Source organism: Vanellus vanellus, assembly GCF_965231255.1.
Source record: "Vanellus vanellus genome assembly, chromosome: 13".
Classification (NCBI taxonomy): Eukaryota; Metazoa; Chordata; class Aves; order Charadriiformes; family Charadriidae; genus Vanellus; species Vanellus vanellus.
In genome coordinates this window covers 4,104,396-4,126,462 of record NC_138918.1, presented here as the reverse complement: position 1 = coordinate 4,126,462, position 22,067 = coordinate 4,104,396, and the positions used below count along the sequence as shown (strand labels likewise).

The window sequence follows — 22,067 nt, the reverse complement described above, 5'->3', positions numbered from 1 at the left end:
CACCGCTGCCAGGCGGCGAGCGAGGCGAGCGGCCACCGGGGCGCCGCTGTGGCGAGTGACCCCCGCGGGGTAAAGCGGGGCCGGCGGCTCCGTCAGGGAGCGCGAGGCGGCCGCCGTGAGGGGCGAGGGGCGGGGCTAGTGGGGGGGGGGGATGTGACGCGCGGGCGCGCTGGGCATTGTGGGAGTTCGCCGCCAGCCCGTCGAGCCGTTCCCGTTGGCCCCGCGGGCGGAGCGGAGGCAGCGGCAGCGGGAGCGGGGCCGCCGCCGGCCGACATATTGCCGACGGAGGCCGCGCCGTAAGTCACTGCCGCCGTGTGGGCGAGGGAGGAGGCGGCGGCGGCGGCGGGGGGAGGGTCGCTGAGGGGCTCCGCCGGTGTGGCGGGGGTGGGCTGGGAGGGAGGAGGGGGTCCTACACACCCCCCGCGCCTTTTCCCTGAGGAAAACCACCACCATCACCACCCCCACCCCCCCTCCCTCCGGGCTGTCTGTCGGTTCTACCTCTTCTCGTTGTGCCCGGGGTGAAGGCAGGAGGTCCGCCCCGCTCCCAGCGAAATGGTGGCAGCGGGGTTTTATTTCTATTGAAGCCGCATCTGGGCTCCGGTGCGGCGGCTGGAAGGAGCCCAGGGAGCCCCGCCGGCGCTCGGCCTGCGCGGGAGTGCCGAGCAGTGGCCCCGGAGTGCGGAGCCGCGGTTCCGCACGTCTCTCCGCCTTCATCCGCTTCATCCTGTCCGCCTTTCGCAGGTCGGGTCATCGGGCAGGGGAGGATGATGTAGAGGGACCGCAAAAAGCAGCAGAACGCGTGTTTCGGTGTGTTTCACTGGGGGGGGGGCATAAGAGAGCGGGGCATAAAAGTTACCTGCCGCATGTGAATGACTTAATTAAAAAAAAAAAAAAGAAAAAAAGCCGAATGACACTTTTAAAACCGTAAGCAAAGGCTTCTGAGAGTGGTAAAAATAAATGTTCAGTTAGAAACGGGGCCCCGTATTCTTTTAGAACTGTCACTTCTTGTATAGCCTGCAATATGTCTGCCTGCAGGAGCTGAGCCACCTCTACGGACTGTCTCCGGGTGTGGGTGTTTCTCATAGTGGACTGCAAGTACTGCAGGACGCAGGTGAATGCAGGTTCCCAAGACTCCGCACAAAGTATATCATAGGGGCACCTGCATTTAGACCGAAGATTGACATGTTTGTGCGTGTAAGAGACAGTAAGGGGAGCAAGCTGTTTCTGTAATGTCTGTCTTCCTCTAATCCTTTTCTTTCCTCTGTAATCTTTAAAAGTAAGTTGCAGAAGACCCGCTAATTTGCATCTGAAGCCTGCTCTTGAAACCAGCTCCTTTGCAAGTAGGCTGGTGTAAAATTGAGGTTGCTTCATTTGTGTCGGTGGAAGGAGACTGGTTGTTGAAATACATTTGGATGAGGCTTGTTATTTATCTCTTGACCATACAAATGAAAGACCATTTTTTCCCCAGGACTGTGTGTGGCTGTCACTTAGCAACAGGTCTATAGGGAACTTTGCAGATCCCCTGCCTCCCCCATTCCTAAGAGCAGAAGAAATAAATGAGCTAAGGAGCAAGTGAGCAATTAATAAAAACAGAACCTGGGTTCTTGGGCACAATCTAGAGTTGAAAGATTTAGGCGGGAACGAGACAATTACAGTTGCTTTGAAAAATATATTTTAATGCAGTTGGGTATGAGAGATTTTGTATCAAGTGTTCTCTAGAAAGCTACCCAACATGTTTTGGGTTTTCTTTTAAATGTTTTGAAAGAAAGGAATTACACTGTTGTTTACTTAGTAATGGTTACAGATTATTTTGTTGTATTATGTATCATAACCTTTCACACTGAAATCTTCTAGGCCTTCTGGGTTCCTAAAAAGTAACTTTGTTTTCTTGTGTTTAAGGCATACTCTTCTGATTGCCAGTAAAGCCAAATGTTGACAGTGTAGATTAAGCTACAACTTATCTAAAAGGACTAAGGAGTAAGATTAGAATTTGGCCTAATGACAGTAATATAGGAAGAGTCCTTAAGCACTGCTTATTTTACAGATCAGCACTAGCAAAAATAAAAATCCATCATCACTGCAAACTTAGTCTTAAAAGAAAGCGGCATGCTTAAATTTGTCCTTAGGAGTTGCCTGGTTCTGCAGGTAAAATTCCAATACGCAGCCAGGAGCTTTGATAAAAGATAACAAAAAGATAATTCCCTTGATAAGACAGGTGATATAGTCATATTCCTGAAGAATGGTCAAAAACTTGTGCTCTCAAAGAAATTTGGAAGTATTTTTGTACAACTCTGTCAGCCAGGGTCAAGGCCTGTTGTCTGTTCTGCACAAAAGGAAGTCCTGCCCCAGCAAGGTTAGAAAGTAGGGATAAAGGAGTGGGAATCTAGAAATGATGCCACAAGAGGAAAAAAGAGCTTCTAGAGAGAGCCTCCCTCAGTGCAGTGAGCATTAGGTTTCGGCAGCTCAGTACTTCCTAGAGGTAAAATCTGAAAAGAAACATGCAGTGTTTGTGGAAAGAGTGCAGTGTGTGCTCACTTGTCAAGGAAAGAGGCTATAGGCACATAAAAAGGTTATAGTTCCTTACCCAGACCCATCCTAAAGAGAGGTTGGGCAGAATTCAGCTCATGGTCCTTGCTCCAAAAGGAGGGATGCTAGAATCACGTCATTCATGGCCTTCTCAGTGGGCCAAGTTCTTGCGCTTCCTTCCCCCAGCAGCATAGTGTCTATCTTAAATTCCGTTCTACATATGGGTTTTGCCTTGGAGGCATCCATGTGAATTCTTTATCGCATTTTTTGCTTTCTTCCAAAAATGTCAAGGGACAAAGAAGTTTTCAAAATGTTCTTTAAAACAGTTTTTCTGGACGTTGAATTTGTAAATGGTGCAGTGACTTAAGGTCCTGTATCAAATTTTCTGCTTCCTACCTAGTATACAAAAAGCTGTAATGCGCACATGAGGTTGATTTCATGCTAGTACTCCCAGCAGTGGTCAGTGAAGACAATTGTATTTACGTTTTCCTGACTATTGGTGGCAGGATGCCCAGCTAAAACTCTTGTCATGCTTCCAGTCCTGTTCATAGTGGAGGTTTGCACATTAAGGATATATTTGTTTCGGGGTTTCAGACCCATTGTGGGAGGGACTTATGCCAGTTGAATACAATTGTGCAACAGTGTTTTGTTTTGCACGCAGATTTTGTGAAAATGTTATTCCTTTTTTTCCCCATCCTTTACATTTTCACTGTGGGAATTTTAGTTTTATTAATCTTCAACAGAAAGAACATCTACTGGGCGTTCCTAGATGAGGAATGTTCTCTTGGTTTTCCAAGTCCAAAGAAATGTATATATGGTGCTACCTTTTCAGATGAGAAATTAATATAGTGCTGGAACAGCTGTTTCACTACAGGTTTCACTTCTCCGTCTGTTTCAGACCACAAAGAGTTACTGCTTTGATAAGGTGTTTAAGCTAAAATTCGAAATCACTTCAGATCAAACGATAACTGAGTGATTAGCTCTTTTATTACTGTCATACCTAGAAACCACAGTCACAGACTGAGACAGTGTTGTGCTAGGCAAGCATTATTAGACCATTTTATACCGGCTCTATAAGCAATGCATTTTATAAATATGCCAGACTAGCTTCTGATTAGCCAAGAACAGAGCAAGTTAGTTGTCAAAGCAAATTCAAATGCACCTTTTCAAAAAGAGTTCAGTGAGTGGCTATTATTATAGTACATAAATTTAGGAGAGAATGGCAGCACTTACATTGTTAATCTTTTGAAACAATGGAAAGAAAATAGCGGCGTAGTTAATCTCTTGTGATACAAAAATGAACTTTCCAGCTTAGTATTTGTACTGGAAAGAGAAAAAAAAATAATTACTAAATCTTAGTATTTAGCCTGTTGTAGCGATGGTCCTGGATTCCACTACACTTACTGATGTGATCATCTAGATCTAAATTTAATCATCTGTTTGCTGAGTGCAGTTAATACACCAATGTAAGCCCATGATCAGAACAGTCACTGCCTGACAGCAGTAGCATTTGTAGTAATTTGTTAAGTCATTAAAAAACAGTACCTGAAAACTATTGATAGCAGAGTTGTTTTATTACTACTGCTTCATGCAAGTGTCAAATTGAGCTAATCAAGTACCGGTGTTTGGAAATTAGGTATCACTTTACACAGATGTGCAGGCTGTACTTTCAGAACTAAGCAATATTAAACCTTTCAGAAAAACAGATGCCAATGTGCATTTTAGGAAGATGGTATTTGAAAGTGTGCTTTAGTGGAGTATCTATGTTCAGACAGAAAAATATGGCCAACCAGAGTTACTACAGCCAATTTCAAGCAGAAAAATGTTAATTATGCTGATTTCATTGCTACACCTTAATATTTTGTTTCTTAGAAAATGTATTTCTGGCTTGCAAAGATGTGACAGCAGAGGAGCCTTGTAGCTTGAATTTTTGCTGTGAGCCAAATTAATATACCATCTAATTCTCATTTCTGTGAATTTTGGTATCTTAGAAAGCGGTATGAATCTTGCTACAGTCTTTAAGGGGTTTTTGAAAGGCTATGAATCAGATGCTAAATTCTGCAACTAGGGCAATCTGTGTCCGAGCACAGCTGAGCATTAAATTTGATTCAAAGTCAAAGGTGGACTTATCTAAGCTGACTCCTCAATGATATCCCCTGATTATCACCGTGATAAACTTGTGAACTTCCACATTGAAATGAAATAAAATTATTGTCAAATATTTGAAGACTTTGAAATGTATTTGGTAAAGTTTCTCAGTAATTCCATTGCAAAGGCAGGAGAGGGGAAAGACAGGAAAGGATTGGTTCATTGACTGTGATTTTTTTTTTTTTTTTTTTTTTTTTTTTAATTATCCTGCTCAAATCTTGTCTGAACTATGGCACATGTGATAAGGTGCCTTTGGTTGCCTCCCTCATCCGCTGGCTAGCAGTGACTCAGCAAACAGCTCTGGTTCATTAACGTTGGCAGCATTCCAGAGTTTCTGGTGTTACAAAGATAAACCATTTCAGAACATGTAAGGAACACGATTTTCCTTGGGTTTGATCTGTTGCCATGCTCTTCGCATTTCACTTCAATACTTTTTTTTTGTGGCTGTTGCAAGTGAAATGTCTTTCCCTTCTCTTTTGTGACAGAGAACTAGAACTAGAGAGGAAACTTTGAGAGCTCGCTGGGCCATCCCTCAACTCAAAGGCAGGACAAACCTGTTCTGCAGAGTAATGATCCCGAATCCCCAAAAAGATCTTCCATGCCAGGCTCTCTTTTTCCTCTTCCAAACTACATGGTTGACAAAATTAAAAGTGGTACTTGAAACTTAATTGGAATTTCCCTCCCTCCTCCCCCAACATCTAACGATACAGTGATTTGCTACATGTAGTAGGAATGGGATCCTTGAGACAGGAAGCTCTGAAACTCATCTTTATCATCGCATTTCACCTTTAATACTAAAAGTTCCAGAAGTTCTTGCTTTTTTCCAATATGCAAGCCCCCCCACACCTCTCTGTTTCAGGCAAAGTTTTTCCTCACAAATAAACTTACAGCTCGGAAGCTCTTTAATGTATGGTATGAGAGGATCAGGTTAATTGTCAACATAGGTCCAGGGTTATCCTAAGTATTAATGAGAGAAATGTGACCAGAAGTATAAAATAAAGGGGGAAATTAACTTCTAGAGTTTGCAGAAGTGATAAAATAAGCTTATTATGAAAGAAAAAAAATACACCATCTTATATATGGGTAGGTGTTAGATAGCTGCAGATAACAGGAGGCTTGGAGGTATTAAGTAGAAAATAGTATGTTAAAGGGAAGAACATCTGAACAGATGAGGGGTGTTGGAAACTAACAGCAAAGTGTTTTGCTTAAGGGTCATGTAAGGGAGGTTAGTTCGGCATGACAAATGACAGCATGTTGACAACAAACAGCATCGCTTTGGGTAGATGATACATATCCAGAGACAGTGATGTACAGTACCCATTCATTCTGACATATGAAGGAACCCCTTCCCTTACTGCTTTATGAGTAGACATTTTCTTGGAACTCAAAATGAAAGGGCAGTGCTCTTTCATCTCTTTCCGTTACCAGCTACAGCGTGACCACCCATGTGTGTCTTCCGTTTGGATTTTTAGGTTGTGTGAGCTGTATTTACTCCAGCTCCTTCAAAGCCTCTTTGGCAGTAATTCTGTATTGCTACATACTTTCCTCATACTTGGATCCAAATGTTGCAGCAGCTCATGTCTAGATGACACTCTCCCGAAGAAAGAACCCCAACATCAGGAAATAAGGATTTCCATATTCTCTTCCAGCTATTCTGACTAGCCCATAAACTCATAAGACAAATGATTAATAGAAGTTTACTGCTTAAGGCTTGCAGGTTTTCCCTAGAAAAATTGTTTTGCATCATTCACTGATCAGTTACAAAACAAAGGGATTATGGGGGGAAGCTAGCAGCACAGGTATTTCTCATGCCTGCTTTCCCAGGTGTTTGGTTCAGTGAATTTCTTAACATTTGTGAGATTAAACATCTGTAACATTGATGAAAATGGATTATGAACTATGAAAATAACTTCTGGCAGAAAGTCCATGGCCAACTCAAAGCCACACCCAGCCTTTCTGCTAACAAAGACAGGGCTAATGAGATGACAAAATGCAATTAAATGGAAGGTTTTTGAAATCACTTGTGAGCTCCAGTTAGGCAGTTTCTCAAGGCAAGAAAATTGGCTTTTGTCCTCCTCTTTGCAGAATAATAGTTGTTACAGAGCTGAGTTCACAGCAGAGGAAAGGAGAAGGAGCCCTTTTGATGGCTTCATCTTCCAAAGTTTCCTTTCTGTGTATCAGTTTCATAAATGTGTGACTTTTATCTGAGCTAATACAATGGGATTACTTTGTTTACCTTTAACAAACAGTAAGCCCGTTGCATTTATCTTACTTACTTGCTATGCAAGTATAGACTCTGGTGAATGGAGTGTGGAAGTGGAAAGGAAATGTTTGATACTTGTGTTTCTTTAATTATCCTGAGTGGTCTTCATTTGATAGTTACGTAGTCTGAATCTCAGTGACTCACTGAGATTTAAAAGACTGCAGGACATGTCAGCACAGAACACAAGTTGCAAAACTTAGAAGTGAGGTTGGTGAACCTGTTTTGCCTAATTCTGAGCTCGCTCAATTGTTGTGGATTCAGACATGTGGCAAATACAGTTAGGTTCATAAGGATAAGTAGAGAATTCAGAATAAACAAGAAGGGAAGCAGAGAAATGGTGTGATGGGAAAGCAGGCTTAAAGAGGTTTCATTGTGGAGTATATAAACACGCCAGTGAATTTGCATTTGTACTAGGTAGGATTTGTGCAGCAAGGAAGGAGCTGAGATGCACAGAGGTATGTGTATCACTGCTGCATACGCTGGTTTCCCTAGAGTTCAGACGTGCGGGAGGGAGGGGGAGATGGGGACAGTCTCCTTTCCTCTGAGTTCATTTCAAAACCCAGTGCATTGCCTAAATCTTCAAAGATACCTTGAGAGTCTGCAAACCCTCCACCTCTTTGGATTTGTCAGCTTCTATTTACAGCCTGAGCAAAAATCAGAGAGAAAAAAATATGTTTGACAGCTGTATCAGCAGTAGGTTTCTTCACCGACATAAACTGAGATACAGTTGTCAGATGTCTGCTGGGTGTTTGGACCACTGTTATGTTAAGGAAAGGTGGCAGATTGAAGTTCTTCAGGTTCTTAGAGGGCATGTTGAAGGTGGTACAGTCTTTGATGTAGAGATAGCTGGTTTGCGGTAGGTTCAAATCTTGGGTTCATTTCAGATCTTCCTAAAAATAGAACATTTAGTGTACAGAAGATGTAGTTTGCCATGCATAGGCCTTTGTACTGTAAATTCACACATGCTTGAAAATCTAGTTCTTTAAGGAAGGTGAATACACTTTATGAAACCTTTAGTGTATGTAGTTTTTCCTGGTTAGGAACATAGTTATTAATGAGCGTAATAGTGCTACCACAGTTGTTCAAATGCCAAATCAAGGGTTGCTCCCAGAGAGCAGAGGGTTCTTTCTCCTTGCAGAAAGCATACTCTGCTGTAATGCAGAAGCTCTATTTTACACTAGGTAGTTATCACACTTCGCTCCATTAATGGTACCGGCTTTAATCTGTTAGGAATTTCAGAAAAGTAATTCCAAAGCAGATTAGATTAAATAATTTCCCTGTTTTATATATTTATTATATAAAATTATGCCAAGATTACAATGGCAAGTAAACACTCACTGTAAAATTATTTTAGGTTCTTGATGTATATACTCTAAAAAGGCAACTTGTCTGTATGCTTAGGCACCCTAATATATTGCCTACCCCAAAACACTGATCTGTCTTGAAATTCAGTATATGGTATTACAGCATCAGCCCTGTTGGTAACCTTTTGTCTTTTCTTTTTTTTTTCTTTTTTCCCTTCCTACCATATAGAGTGCTGTTCCAGACCCAATACAGACAAAATGTCCAGCAGGGGTGGAAAGAAGAAGTCAACCAAGACTTCCCGCTCTGCAAAGGCTGGGGTCATATTCCCTGTTGGAAGAATGCTACGTTACATTAAGAAAGGCCACCCGAAGTACAGAATTGGTGTTGGTGCTCCAGTGTACATGGCTGCTGTACTGGAATATCTGACTGGTAGGTTTTGCTGAACAATGTGAAATAGCAGCAGTGAAAGTAATAATACAAGCTGAATTTGAACAGAAAAAAAAAAAAAAACCCAAAAAAAAAATATCCTCTGTCATATAGATGACTAAAAAAGCTATAGCTGAAGCAAATGGTATGCTGATCACACATCTAAGCCAAAATCAAGGTACCCCCACCCCTGCCTCAGAGCTTTGATGGCTTTTGTGCGTTCCAGCACTAGATTTGCTTTGACCTGTTGTAAACACTATTCTTCCACGTAGACAGTCAGAAGGATTCCTACTAACAGTAATGTGTATGGACTGGGCCTTCAGTGTTGCAGTCCTGCCTGCTCCAATTTTGTGCCTGATAGCTTTGTTTGGGTTATAACGATCTGTTAAGCATATACATTTCTTTAAAATAGAGAGCTTCTCAGTGTTTACACAGGGCTGAGATTGCCTACAGCATTGTTTAAACATTTTTGTTCAATTTACAAATTATTTTTGAGACTACATATGCTGTTTGCAATTTGCTTGGTTGTGTCTGTGTATAAATGCATGCTCTGTTCATCTGCCCCAGATCAACATAGCTTATTTGCTTACATTTGTAGTCCTTTCTCTGTTCCTCTCATCACATCAGAATGAGAACACCTTAAATAATTATCTCATGCTCACAGTACCTTCTTTGAGGACAAAAATATTATTTTTCCTCCATTTGGAAAGAAACTTCAAAGGAAGAAAATGCTTTGCCCAAAGACATACACAACTAGGCATGCAAGTAAAAATCTTTACGTAGCAGTTCTCCTCTCATATGAGACTTAAAACGTTGCAAGTTTACACCACGGACAACATTACAAAAGTAGTCTTCCAATGGAAAATGAACCCCAACTGTAATAGCATCAACATATGGGCTTTTTGCAATATTGGTTTCCTTAAAATAAAATAAATTAAAAACAGAAACAAAACAAAACAAAACAAAAACCTACCAGCTCAGTCACATTCGTGTGGCCAGATTGACTTACAAGCAGATACCTGTAGGCTAGGGATGTAGCAAAAAGCACAAGTGCTAGGTGGATTAGCATTTGGAGGCAGATTCGATTAGCATGACTAGGAAAAGCTTGAATTGGGTTTCATTTCTTGTAGCAGTGTTTCTTTTTACAGTGCATCTGCTTATGTCAGTGTTCTGGTTGCAGCAGATACAAGGGTTTCCAGGGACAGTAGTCCTTGAGCTGTGAGGGTGTGCTGAGTCTTCTTTCTTTGACTTAAGCACAAAGTAGCAAAGCACATGGTTTAACTTTGCTGGGAGTATTTAAAACCAAAGTGACCAGACTCTTCTAGGTACACCTTATAATGGATATTGACATTGAACAACAAAAATAGGCTGATTTTTTTTCTGTAAAATTTCTTCCTCCATTAAAGATGAAGATTGGTAACATCAAGAATAATTGAGTGCTTGTTTTCTGTAAGGTATTCACATAACATTGAATTCGCTCTGCCATCAAATATCTTTTTTAATGCTTTTAAACTTCATAGATGGCCTTAAAAAATTAACATTTCCTTCAGCTAGCTTCCTGCTTATAGCAATAACAGCTCAAATAAAATGCTTCTTAGGGTGAAGGGTGCTTTGAATGCTGCCCTTTTAAAGAAACAGAACAATACAGGTGAGCTTAAGGCACTGCTAATGAGCAGCACATGTTATTGGTTAACTGTTTGATTTAAAGTGTTTACTGAGGCAGTGATGGTTTAGGCAGCTAAGAATAGGCTGGGGAAATAAAGGTGTTTCTTTAACTGCTGTGCATCCTGGGAAACAGTCTGAGGAGATTAACATCAAAAAAAAAAAAGCCAAAAAAGGAAGGGGGAAAGGAGAGCTAAGGGGAAAAGTACCACCTTTTTTTTCTCCCTTTCAATATTTTTAAGCTGAGTTGTTGGGTTTTTTATGCCTCTGAAGGCTAGGTAGATAGTCCTAGTATCCTCTGTCTCAGGGTTTTCTTTCATTTTTATACATCTCAAAAGCACAGATACTCGTTTCCTTACTGAGTTAGTAACAGTCTTATCTTTTATGACTGTTTCAGTCTGGTGGGGTTTTTTTCCCCCCTTCTTTCTCTTAAGTTTTTCACACTATATAGTGTAATTTTTTAGCCTTTAATGCTCAGTATGTTTTCTGAACTTCAGGTCATTCATCTTGTTCAGTATAATTCAGAAACATCCCCTTGAAATGGGATGCTTGGAGATTTTTGGTTTGTGTTCTTTTTACTTCTTGTCAGTTATTACTTCACAAAACCAGAGAAATCCTGACTTCTCTCCAGGAGAGTTTTTAAAGATGCTCATGTCAGCACATGATCTGAGACTAAATCAAAGCATTTCAACCATTTCAAAATAAAAGCAGGAACGTGACATAATAGGAAGGAGGCCATGTGAAGTGGCATGCTAATAAATTGGCTAAATCAAAAAAAGCAATCCTGTGCATCCAGGAAGGGGAGGAAAAATGTAAAATATCAAAAGCAGTTGTAGGAAAGAACTTCAGAAAAGACTAGGAGGGGAAATGACAGAGACGTGACCTAATAGAAAGGAACCTATGAAGGTTTGAAAACTAGTTCATGTGTGTGGAGAATATGGCACTGACTTTAATCCTTTATAAGATGAGGTGCTAAATTTTGCTGGCCTTTGCTGAAGTTTAACTCTGATGTAAATCTGAAATTAGCCCATAATGTGCTCAGATCTAGGATTTTGGTTTGGTTCAATTTGAGATTTGAACTTCCGTAATGCTTCCAGCTGTTCAGACTTGGAGTTCTGTTCCATCTGTAGTTTTGACCTTTATTCACTTTGTACTTTGAAGGTAACTTACTGTTACCATGTATGCGTGGCTGCTTATCAGAAAGTAAAAATACACGTTCTGTAATTTCTTGTGGTGTATGGGACCATTTATAATTTAAGCCCTTCTTCAGTATGTACCCGATGAATTGCTTTTTCAAACTACATTTATGTTGTTCTCATACTTTTGTATTAGCACGTTGATATACAATACAGCTCTGCTAGCAGGAGCATGCACTGTTTTAGCACTCAGGAGTTAATCTGGCTGCTTCAGTTGCTGTGAACTAAAAACTGCATCTTTGTTGTGCTGTGTTTCACTCTTTTGGCTTCTGACAACTTCTTCTGCAGTGGCTGGCTGGAGCACATCTTCCCTGCATTGTCTGTTATAGTAACTTTAACAATTATAATAATAAAACTACTATATTATTAGATGTACAGTTTGTCTTCTGCTAATAAAGTGTTTTTTCTTATCTTGCATTTCAATATATTTGACATATAACCAGGTTGCACAGCGAGTATTCTCCTTCTCTTATTCCTTCTCTTGTTACTTAGAAGTAATATTACAAAATAATTCTCTCATCAGCCCACCCGGTGTATGCAGTTTGGTTTCTTAAGCATGCCAATGGCTTATTCTTTCCTGCTTTTCATCTAAGAAAATAATGTGTAATGTCCACTGCAAATAGGATGCAAGTGTGTTCATGGGTGAATGTGCAGAAAGTACCTTTGAGTTTTACCGATATTGAAGCAAGTGGATGTACTTCCTTTCTTTACTCTGGAGGAATAGTGTGGGTGCTGAAGAACTATAATGCATGGTTCTTATTTATTTTCCTTCTTTGCAGGAGCAGGTCGTGCAGTGCTGCCTATCTTGCAGGGAATAGTCAGAATATTTGATGAATTTCTGCTTATGCTGCAGAACTAATTTTAAGCATTATCAACCGCTATAAGCTGGCAAGAAGTTCAGTGTTAGTAATTCTTTTTGTCTTCTTTCCTTATTGTGGCACTTGTTTTACAATGGTTCATTGCCTATTTATCTTCCCTAACATGTACTTCAGAATCCAGTCATTTTCTCTTCAAAGTAGTGCATCAGTATCAGTTTATGTAAAAATAAAAAATACTATGTGAGTCAATACGATGGCCACAGCCTTCATTTGGGGCATTGCAGCCACTCAGTTGAAGTTGTATGGTTTGTATTTGTCAGCACTGGTCCAGCCATGCATGTAATCAGGTACATTCCCTTCAGATGTACAGCTTGCACAAGTTACAATATAGTCCAAACTTTCTAACTAACCAAAAAAGATACTCCTTTGCCCTTAAAAAATAGAACTCTCTTGAGCATATTTAAAGGCAGCAAGAACCAGGCCTGCAAGTGATTTCTGCTCCCCCTGCCCCCCATCGTCTTCTCACCACTGTAAATAATTTTCAATTGCCAAAATGTCATAGCAAATGAGGAGAAGGAGAAGTTTATAAAACAGCAGGAGAACAGGAATACAGAAGAAATGAGACTTTGATTTATATTTGTTCTGTACATACTGAAGTAAGGTAGGAGAAAATGTTAAATGTCTGTTTTCTCCATTAGATTTTTTTTTTCTCAACTGGATTTTTATTGCCCATTGTGTGCTGTTGATCATGTATTTTGTTGAAATGTAAAATAAGCACCTTTTGAATCCCACGGTTCGAATTGCATCTGAGGCATTCTGGTGCTTACCCAAGTTCTTGTTTTCAGGCTTTCTGATGTCACCAGAATCCCTTAATGGAGGTTCATGTGCTGGAGCTCAGTTCATTGCATTTTCATCTTGATTAATTTTCGATGTGGAAAACTTTCTTAAGCCAGCGGCTGATTGGCTGCAAAATGAAAGTCCTTCCTGAATGCAGTAAGTTTAACTGCTCACTTCAGATGCTCACTTTCCAATGTGCAAGCTGATCGACTTGAACTGCTGTTCACCTCTCGTGTTCTGCTTGCTGCTGAAAATTTTTACAGGGTCGCAGAGGAAAACTATGATTTGCCCTGTTTGTCAAAGCTTGGAAGCAGAGGGGAGCTCAGAGGTCCACAGTAAAAAAGCATTAGGTTAAATGCAGATTCGAATTCCAGGCATTCTGAGACCTCCATAAATAACGGTCCTTAGGTAGTAATGAAATTTAAGAAGAGAATTAATTGACAGTATCTTTTGATACTGTTGAAATGTGCATTCACTACGAGGATACATTTCTTCTATTTAAACAGACAGCTTTACAAACACTAATCCCTATTATGGTGTTGTGCCACAAACTGTGTCCCAAAAGAGGTTTAAAATAAATTAGGGGCTTGTAGGACCTGTGCCTTACTTGAGCAAGCATGAAACTACCTCTTCAAATCCAGTGTGTTTTTAACTGGATTAGTACTGGACCTAAAATACAGCAGCACTGTTTATGGCAATAGCCTCACAAGCAGAGACCTTTCAAAAATATCAGCATAGCAAAGCTCCTTTGTAACATTCCTCTTTCACACGAGACTTGTGTCATGCTCTTAAGAGATGTGAGGTGGTCACAATTTAAAATTGCTACACTTGTAAGAAGTGCCTCTTTATATCTAAAACTTTGCATTGTTACCAGTTGAACGACCAAGTTTCTTCCTGAACTTATAAATGCGTGGATCAGTCTGCTTCAAATCTGTTTAAATGAAGAGGTTTCTTTCACTGATAAGCCCTTCCTTGCTTCCAGCCCTGTGAACGGTTGCATATGTGCCTATCTTATCTTGTAGTCCCATAAACTTCAGTGGATCTCTGAGTTACAAAAGCCAAGTCAATACAAAATTACTTACCTGATTAGGGACCTAATGTATTCTCCAAGCTACACAGATCAGGTTTGATGAAAAACAATAAAGCCAAAGCATTTTCTCACAATAAAAGCCTTAACAGTGCATACTGATGTGTCAATATAGACACTTATGTCGGAGGAGTAAATATGCATCAGAATCTGCATTGTGACGTGTCATATTGCAATAATGTACAAAATGTTGGGCTGAGTTAGTTTGATTTTTACATCATGGTCACAGAATTATTTTCTCCCTTAAAAATGTTAAATTTTAGTCATATTTTAATATCCTTAGATCTAGAATTAAATACTTTTTATTCTAGTAACAGTCATATTTCTAACTTGGAAAACCACTTAGCTGCACATGGCTGGAATAAGAGGGAATATTCTGGAAAAATAGCATTTTAAGTTTCCCTGTTCTTTTAATCCTCCTGAGCATCTGCTTTTGGGCACTGTCAGAGGACAGGATGTCAGGCTAGATATAGTTTTTGCTCCGATTAAGTTATAGCTAGTCCCAGTGTTCATCTACCACAGAACACACAAAGTAATAGATTTTTTTTACATGCTTTTTTCTCGAGCCACAGATTTTATCAGAAAAGGGTGTTGAAGATGCTGTACTGCTTCTGTAAAGTAATGGGGAAAACTACTTATAAATATTTTCTTCTAAATAATAACAGTTGTATTTGTCTACAGATATTTGTATTTATTATGGCTTCTGTTGCTCTCTTGATACAAAAATACTTGATTTGGGGAACAGCTTTGAGACAACGGCAATTTAATATTTTCAGTAATAAACATTGAATCCCCCTTCCCTCGCTGTCAGAGGCAGCATCCAATAAAACCATTATCACTGTCTGCCAGCTCACATAAAAATGAGTACACAATACACGTGGGAGCACAGCGTATATGGATTGCATTGGCTTCTGTCATTGATACGGTAAAGCCTTTGACACTGACTTGTTTGTCTTTTTCCTCTTTGTAGGGGCATGGGTGTGTGCGCCCACGATACACACATCCCTTTCCTCTTTCAAGCCCAGGGTTTGGAGTCACTTCAGTAAAATCCAATATTACAATATGAAGTCCTGTCCTTTTTTCTTTTGCCAATGATGTTATTAACATTCACTGAATTTCAGTAGGTGATTGGCATCTGCCACTTGACATCTTTAATGTTTGAATTGGGGGTTCCTAATGTGTGCCTGCGAAGGTGAAAGACTAAGCCAAGACCAAGTCTTAAGACCTGAGTAGTCTCCTGTACTCCGTAACAGCCAGACCAAAGCGTACGTGCTCCTCTTGATCAAGTAACGTCTGGCAGCAGTTATATTAATCGTGTTTGAGTGCCTTTCTAAAACATATGTAAACTGTTAAGAGTCACAGCAAAGTGTAAACTGCTAGGTAGAGGAAGCTCCACTGAAAAAGAAAAAAGGTTAATTTGAGTTAGATCGGGATTCTTGAAGTCAGCGGAGAAGAAATAGGCTCTCTCTATTTAAGTTAGTACGTGAGGTGTGACTGTTGTAATAAATAACATTTGACGTGAAATTCACTTTCAGGTTTCCCTGAAAAGTGAACTCTCATACCTTTTACAGGTCAATAGTAAACAAAGAAGTTTAAAAAATTAGGAAGCTAACTAATGTTGGACCTCTTAAAAAAAAAAAAAAGATGGTATTAAAGTGTAGAAAAGGGCTGAAAAGAAGTGTGAGTCAGATCAGAAGGCTCTAAGTGGAAGTGGCTTTTGTGGCCTGAACTTGAGTTTTTTGCAAACAGCAGTCTGTCATCTGCCTCACAGAAATGCAAAACTTACAATAACTTGGCAAAGTTGTCAGTTTCTCCTTTAAGGGGCCTAGTTTTGATACAGCTCAGACACTGAAGACTGAAGGGTTTTGGTTTTTTATCGCATCCTAAGAGAATGATTGCCCTGTTGAGAGTTGAGGTTTCATCAAGGCTTGTTCAAAGCAGTAAAATTTCTTGAATTGATTTTCACTGCATCAAATTTCCATGACTTTGAACCAAGGCTGAGAACTGTTTTATGGGAATGCATGAGAGGGAAAGTGGTGTTAAATGATTTTACCTTCACTCTCTCAACTGCAGATTCCAGGGGGATTGGGTGGAATACACAGAGAGAAGAATGCAGGAAACTCTTAACAGTCTTGGCTGATTGGGGCTGATTGGGTTAAAACCTTCCGGAATCATGTAAAATGATTCTGAAGTCAATAAAATGCTGATGGAAGGATGATTAATTTAAACTACAATAAACAGACTCCTTGTCATGTAGTTGGCTTTGTAGCAAATACATATTTTCTCAGTGGAATTGTATCAACATTCATTTTTCTTTGATTTCTGGATATTGTTCTCAATTTTCTTTTGAGGAGAGGCTTCAAAATTTTTTAGAAACCCCTGACTTGTTCCTGTTGGAACTTGCGTGTTCAGAAACTGGCCTTGTGTCAACACATCACCTGGTAGTTGTTAAGAGTTTAATTTTCAAAGCTATGATTTCATCTCCCTGAAGAGAAGGTGGACAAAGGGATTCGATGCAACAGCAGTGTTTTAGCTTGAGATGTAAACCAAAAAAAAAAAAAAAAAAAAAAAAACTGAAAAACATTTGGGGGATGAACTCAGAGCAGATTGATTTGAGTATTTACATTTAGAAAGTATTATAGTCTGGAATGCATGAAAAGCTAAAGGCCTTGTCATTTAGGCTTTAAAGGTGTTTTATTCAGTAATGACCACTAATATTTTGTTTTAAAATTAGGATAAACAAACTAGAGCATTCTCCAGGAGTGAGAGAAGAATGCACTGGCTTTTTTTCCATCCAGGTCTACAGTTGCTACTGCGTCTGCTTTAGTTAGGTCTATTTGTTTCATTTTAACATTGTGTTGAGTTCTTGTTCCAAAATTTGCGAGTGTTGTGAAATACCGAAGCAACAGTATTCAAGGCAGAGCAGTACCACTGTGAAACAGGGAAATGCAAGTCATGAATTGGGAACTCAGTAGGACGTCCACAAGATGACCAGAGATCAAAGGCTCTGCAAGTAAAGGATGAGGAACTCGCTCTGAAAACTTGCTTCAGGATGAGGTTTCTGTGGAGACTTCTAACGCTTTTTAGTTATGTTTGAGTAGGAAATGCCTTGAGAACAGCTTTTCCTGTGGTCTTATCTCAGGCGTAAGTACAAAGATATACAACCTGTTTTCTCCTTTAAAAATATTTAACTGAACTTTTAAAAACCTCAGCAGAAAAAAAGCCAGTTTTGGTTCGAGTCTTGAGAACAGGCTTAGACCAGTTTTCACTACCCATATCCATGTGCCTAGTTCTAAACAGTGCAGAGGATTTTTGCATTAGGTATAAAAGAGAACTGCATTTAGACTAATTTTTAAGAGAAAACTTCTAAACTTTTAGAACTTTCTCTTCCGCTTCAGCCATTTACTTTAAAGATGACTGAAAAGACGAAAAATATGACCACAACTATGTCTTTGAAATCAAATAGATGTGTTCATATTCCAGTCAGGCTCCTAAGGCATCCATCCCTTTTCTTGCTACCTAACAGCTGGCAATCCATGCTGATGTGGCATTCCTACTTAATTTTTTCTTTCCTAATTATATACTTCTTACAGCTTTTTCACTGGATTGTTTTATATCTGCAGTTAAAGCAATACAAGTTGTTTTGCCTTTTTTGTTTGAAATTATTTAAAAGCACAGAAAAGGCTATTCATGCAAATACAAAGAGTATCTCTTCATATTAACCTAAAATTTCAATATGTAGTAATTGAAGAATTATATCTTCAAAAGCTTATAATATTGAATAACTTGTATATTTTCCTCATTTAAAAAAAAAAAAAAACACAGAGATTTTGGTGTTCAGTACTTCTGTAAAGTGTGTCTCACAGTTGCCTTTTGCCTGAGTGGTGGTGTAATTATTCTCTAGGGGGGAAATGCCTTGAGTGAATATATGAAAGGAATGGAATAGACATTATGCAACTTACAGCCTTTTTGTGAGGCCTCATTTCTGTAAAATGTTCTTGTTTTGGTCTTCTGGCTGGATAAATGCAAGCTGAGTGAATCCTGATGTCATGGAAGCTCTTAACACCTTTTGCCACAATGCTTGGAAGCAAAGCTTTCTCTCTTGATCCTGTTCAGTTGCAGGAGTTGGTTTTTGAATTGACTATTTTTCCCCACTGTTGGAAGATTACCTTTACTGAAACAGAACTCTTCAATGGCTCAAACCTTTGAATCTGGTAGAATGGCACTTCCAAAGATGGGTCTGACCTAAGAATTCAGATCCAGTCTCAATTTTTAATACCTTTTCCCACCTACTACTTTTTCCAGCTCCACACCTAAATCCAGAGTGATTACTCTGGAAAGCTGAGTCAGCTCCCTTATGGAGGGGGCTAGATTTTAATCTAATTTAAAATTGGTTTAAAACATGGATGAAACACCATTTAAATCTTTAGAATTAAAGTAGAGTAAAACAAATAGGACAGTAAAGGTGGCTGCAGGCAAAATCCAGGCAAGAGTCTGGATCCCATCTGGGTCCAGAAGGGCTTCATTTCTAGTATTTATAAGTGCTCTGATCTGTTGGCTTTGGATTAGGTTTGTCTCCGTCAGTGCTAAATCAAAAAATTGTTGCCTCTATTGGCTTCAGCTCGAATACCTCCTAACCTTCTGTTTTTAAACAGGGGAGAGTGCCCCTTTGACCAGACTTGTGTGCATAGCTGGGCTTTGCTCTTCTCTGTGCTGTGGGCCTCTCTGCACGCACGAGCGATGCTTGATTATTATTGGAGAGCTGAGGAGAAGGCCAGAAGAAAAATTCCACCCTCCGTGCCCTCCTCCTTCTCCTCCTCCTCCTCTCTCCCTCTCCCCAAGCTCCTCTTTTGTGGTCCTCAAGGCCAGTGCAAAGCGTTCTGTTCCTGAGGAGGAAGTGGGGTACCTCAACTTCCCTAAAGGACCATTAGAAAACTGTAATTTCAAAATGGGTTTCCTGTCCAAGGAAGAGGGCTTAGCACTTACAGGAACAGTTCTGCACTGTACGAGGCAGACATTTTAGTTTTATGAGGAACAAATAAAACATTCCTCTGTGCTTTACAGGCATAACACTTTCTTAGACTCTTTAGTTACAAAATGACCTGTCTGCATAGTTATGCTGATCAGTTGCAGAGAACAACACGGCCCAACTGTTTAGCAGTGCCTGATGCAGTAAAGAAGCGGAGGTGGGGGAAGCAGAGGCAAACCCAAAAGTAGTCTGCTGTTCGCAGCAAATCCTTTCAGTGCTTTTCAGCCGGTAGTAAAGTCTGGGATACAAACAAAACAATTCCTGACCTAGAGAGGTGGAGATGCTGGTGACAGTGACACAGAATCATACTGAGGTCAGTGGGGACGCACGGGGTGTAACGGAGAGCGCAGCTTCTCCGTTGGAAGGTGAGACAGGTCTTCTGCCACAACAGGCGGCTGTATGCAGTGCTGAATGCACGCTAAACCTCACATGTCTGAGCTGTGGCTTTTGAGAAGTATGTGAAAAGGATTATGCCAGCTTAATTGAGTTCTTTGGAGGTGTGGAAAGCATAGGCAGGTTGACCTTACCCTGCTAATCCTTCTTTAAAAATAAATTAAAGCAATTGTTGTCAGCGTGAAATGTTGAGTTACTTTGGGGGGCTTAGACTTTAATATTCTATCTTGCCCTATGATAAAGGTAATTGTGCACTTTGAAGAACACAAAAGTAGTGAAAGCCTACCAAAATCCTCAATGAAGCTTAACTGTAGAACATTCAGAAGCAGCTGTAAGTTTTCCAGTAGGTGTCATAACGAGGTTATTATAGGACTTACGACAAAAAATAATTGGAGAATCATGTTAAATTCAGCCTAATGAAAAGCCGTAGTCTGTGCTATATAGTATTACTTGAGATTTACTATGTGTTACGGTAAAGGCATGTGGTCATGTGAGCTTTGATTTTAGTCTTTTTCATTTCCAGATTAATGTCTTAATTCAGATGAGTTTGCTTCTAAAGCAAGCCTATGGGAGAGCTTTCATGGTATAGTCAGTTGTTAAGTACACTATTCTAATGTTAAATTTAAATATATTAGTATGTAATAGATGTAAAAAAGGCATTTTCATTTTCTTTTTTTTCTCCAAACGTTACCAGGTTTGCAAAAGGAAGTACACCAAAAGCAATAGTGAAATGCAGTCTGTACCGAGGGAGATGAAAGGTTATGCAGAGTGGAGACAGCAATAGCACATAATTGCAAAGTTAGAGAAACATGTTATGTCATTTTTTTAATTGTTCCCCAGACTTTCTTGTAATTAATTGCATTCCTTGCCTAAGGCTTGTCGAGTTGAAGACAGATAAGTTACCAGGTAACACTCTAGCCTTTCACTTCATAGATCCTTGCAAGGGAGCAAGTTAATCTTCTGTAATTCCAATAAAAGCCATCATATGCACAGCTGTTAAATGTATTTTGTCAGGACTGGAATTTTTTTCTAAGGAGATAATTTAGTAGGAGCAAACAAACATGATTCATCAATTACTTTTTCTGAGCAGAAAGTTCTTCCCAAACAGAAAAAATCATTAAGTCGGCGTAACAGCAGAATTTGTATTTTTAGTGTCTTGACTTACATGCTTCCATAATGTTAAAAATGAGAAACAGAATAGCATCTTTTCCAGTAATAAAAGTAGAAGTGATGCGAGCCAGAATTCACATTTATGACAGGTACGAGGAAAAAAAAAACTATAGCATTTGTACATCTAGTACTCTGTCACCTGATAGGAGAGGCATCCTAGGAGATGAGCACATTCTAGCCTTGAGAAGAACACTGAGCCAAGAATCTAGGGGAACTGCTTTAAAAGGACAAAAAAAGTAAATATAGTTTAGACCACAGGACTTCAAGTGCTCATTTGCTCTTCAGTGATTAGACATAGAAAAAGAAAATTATTTTAGGGTTAGATGTCTATTGAGGATATTCTACAACAGTTAGGAATAATGTGATATAATTCAGATATCTTTTTGCATAGATGCTAAATCACACCTTGATTTTTCGTAATGATCACAATGTAATTAAAAGGGGCTTACTTTTTCCCCAGCGGAAATTCTTGAATTGGCTGGAAATGCAGCAAGGGACAACAAGAAGGGTCGAGTCACTCCTAGACACATCCTGTTGGCTGTAGCAAATGATGAAGAATTAAATCAGGTAAGAAAAAACACCGTGTGAGGGCCAGGATTTCCTTTAGGGCTTTTAAAATTGTCTTTCCATATAGCATAGCTGAATTGTAACTCAAGACCTCTGCTTATTGAGTAGCCCACCAGGAAACAGCTCATTGAGTCACTAGCACACTGCCTGTGTAACTAACTACGGCGCCCAGCTTAATTATCTATTTCAGGACTCTTAAAATGTGTAAAAATGCAATGGAGATGCAATATGACATTTGCTTGCACTATTACAATCACTTCAGTTGGAGTGGGACATTGTCATAAACTCTACAAAGACATGGAAAAAATCTTGTAGATGCTTCTTTTAGTTTGTTTTTGTTTTCCCCCTTAATCAGCTTAGGATTCGGTGGGACCTATCCTGTTCCCGTTGAAGTCTGTCATTGTGACCACAGAGCTCTGGAACTCTTGCAAGGCTGTGTCCTTTGCACATTTCAAGATGCCTTTAACTTAACCAAAAAATATTTGGGCATTATTATTACAGTCTTGTGGTGTCAGCCAGAGGCACTGGCTAGGATTAATGTACCTTTGTGTGAGGTGCTATAAAAACACATCTGAAAAGATACTTTTTCCAAACCTGTGTATTATGATGGAGCAGGAAAAAAAAAATAATATTCCCAAAC

General features: G+C 39.7%; 1 protein-coding gene across 1 annotated transcript in view; it reads left to right on the top strand.

The window, feature by feature from the left end:
- Positions 1-202: 202 nt before the first annotated feature.
- The window catches only part of MACROH2A1 (macroH2A.1 histone), a 46,427-nt gene continuing 24,562 nt past the window's right edge, over positions 203-22,067 (top strand). The window contains exons 1-3 of the mRNA XM_082490022.1: positions 203-296; positions 8,471-8,671; positions 21,321-21,427. Of these exons, the coding sequence (XP_082346148.1) occupies positions 8,500-8,671; positions 21,321-21,427 (279 nt within the window). The 5' untranslated portion in view covers positions 203-296; positions 8,471-8,499. The remainder of the gene's footprint in view (positions 297-8,470; positions 8,672-21,320; positions 21,428-22,067) is intronic.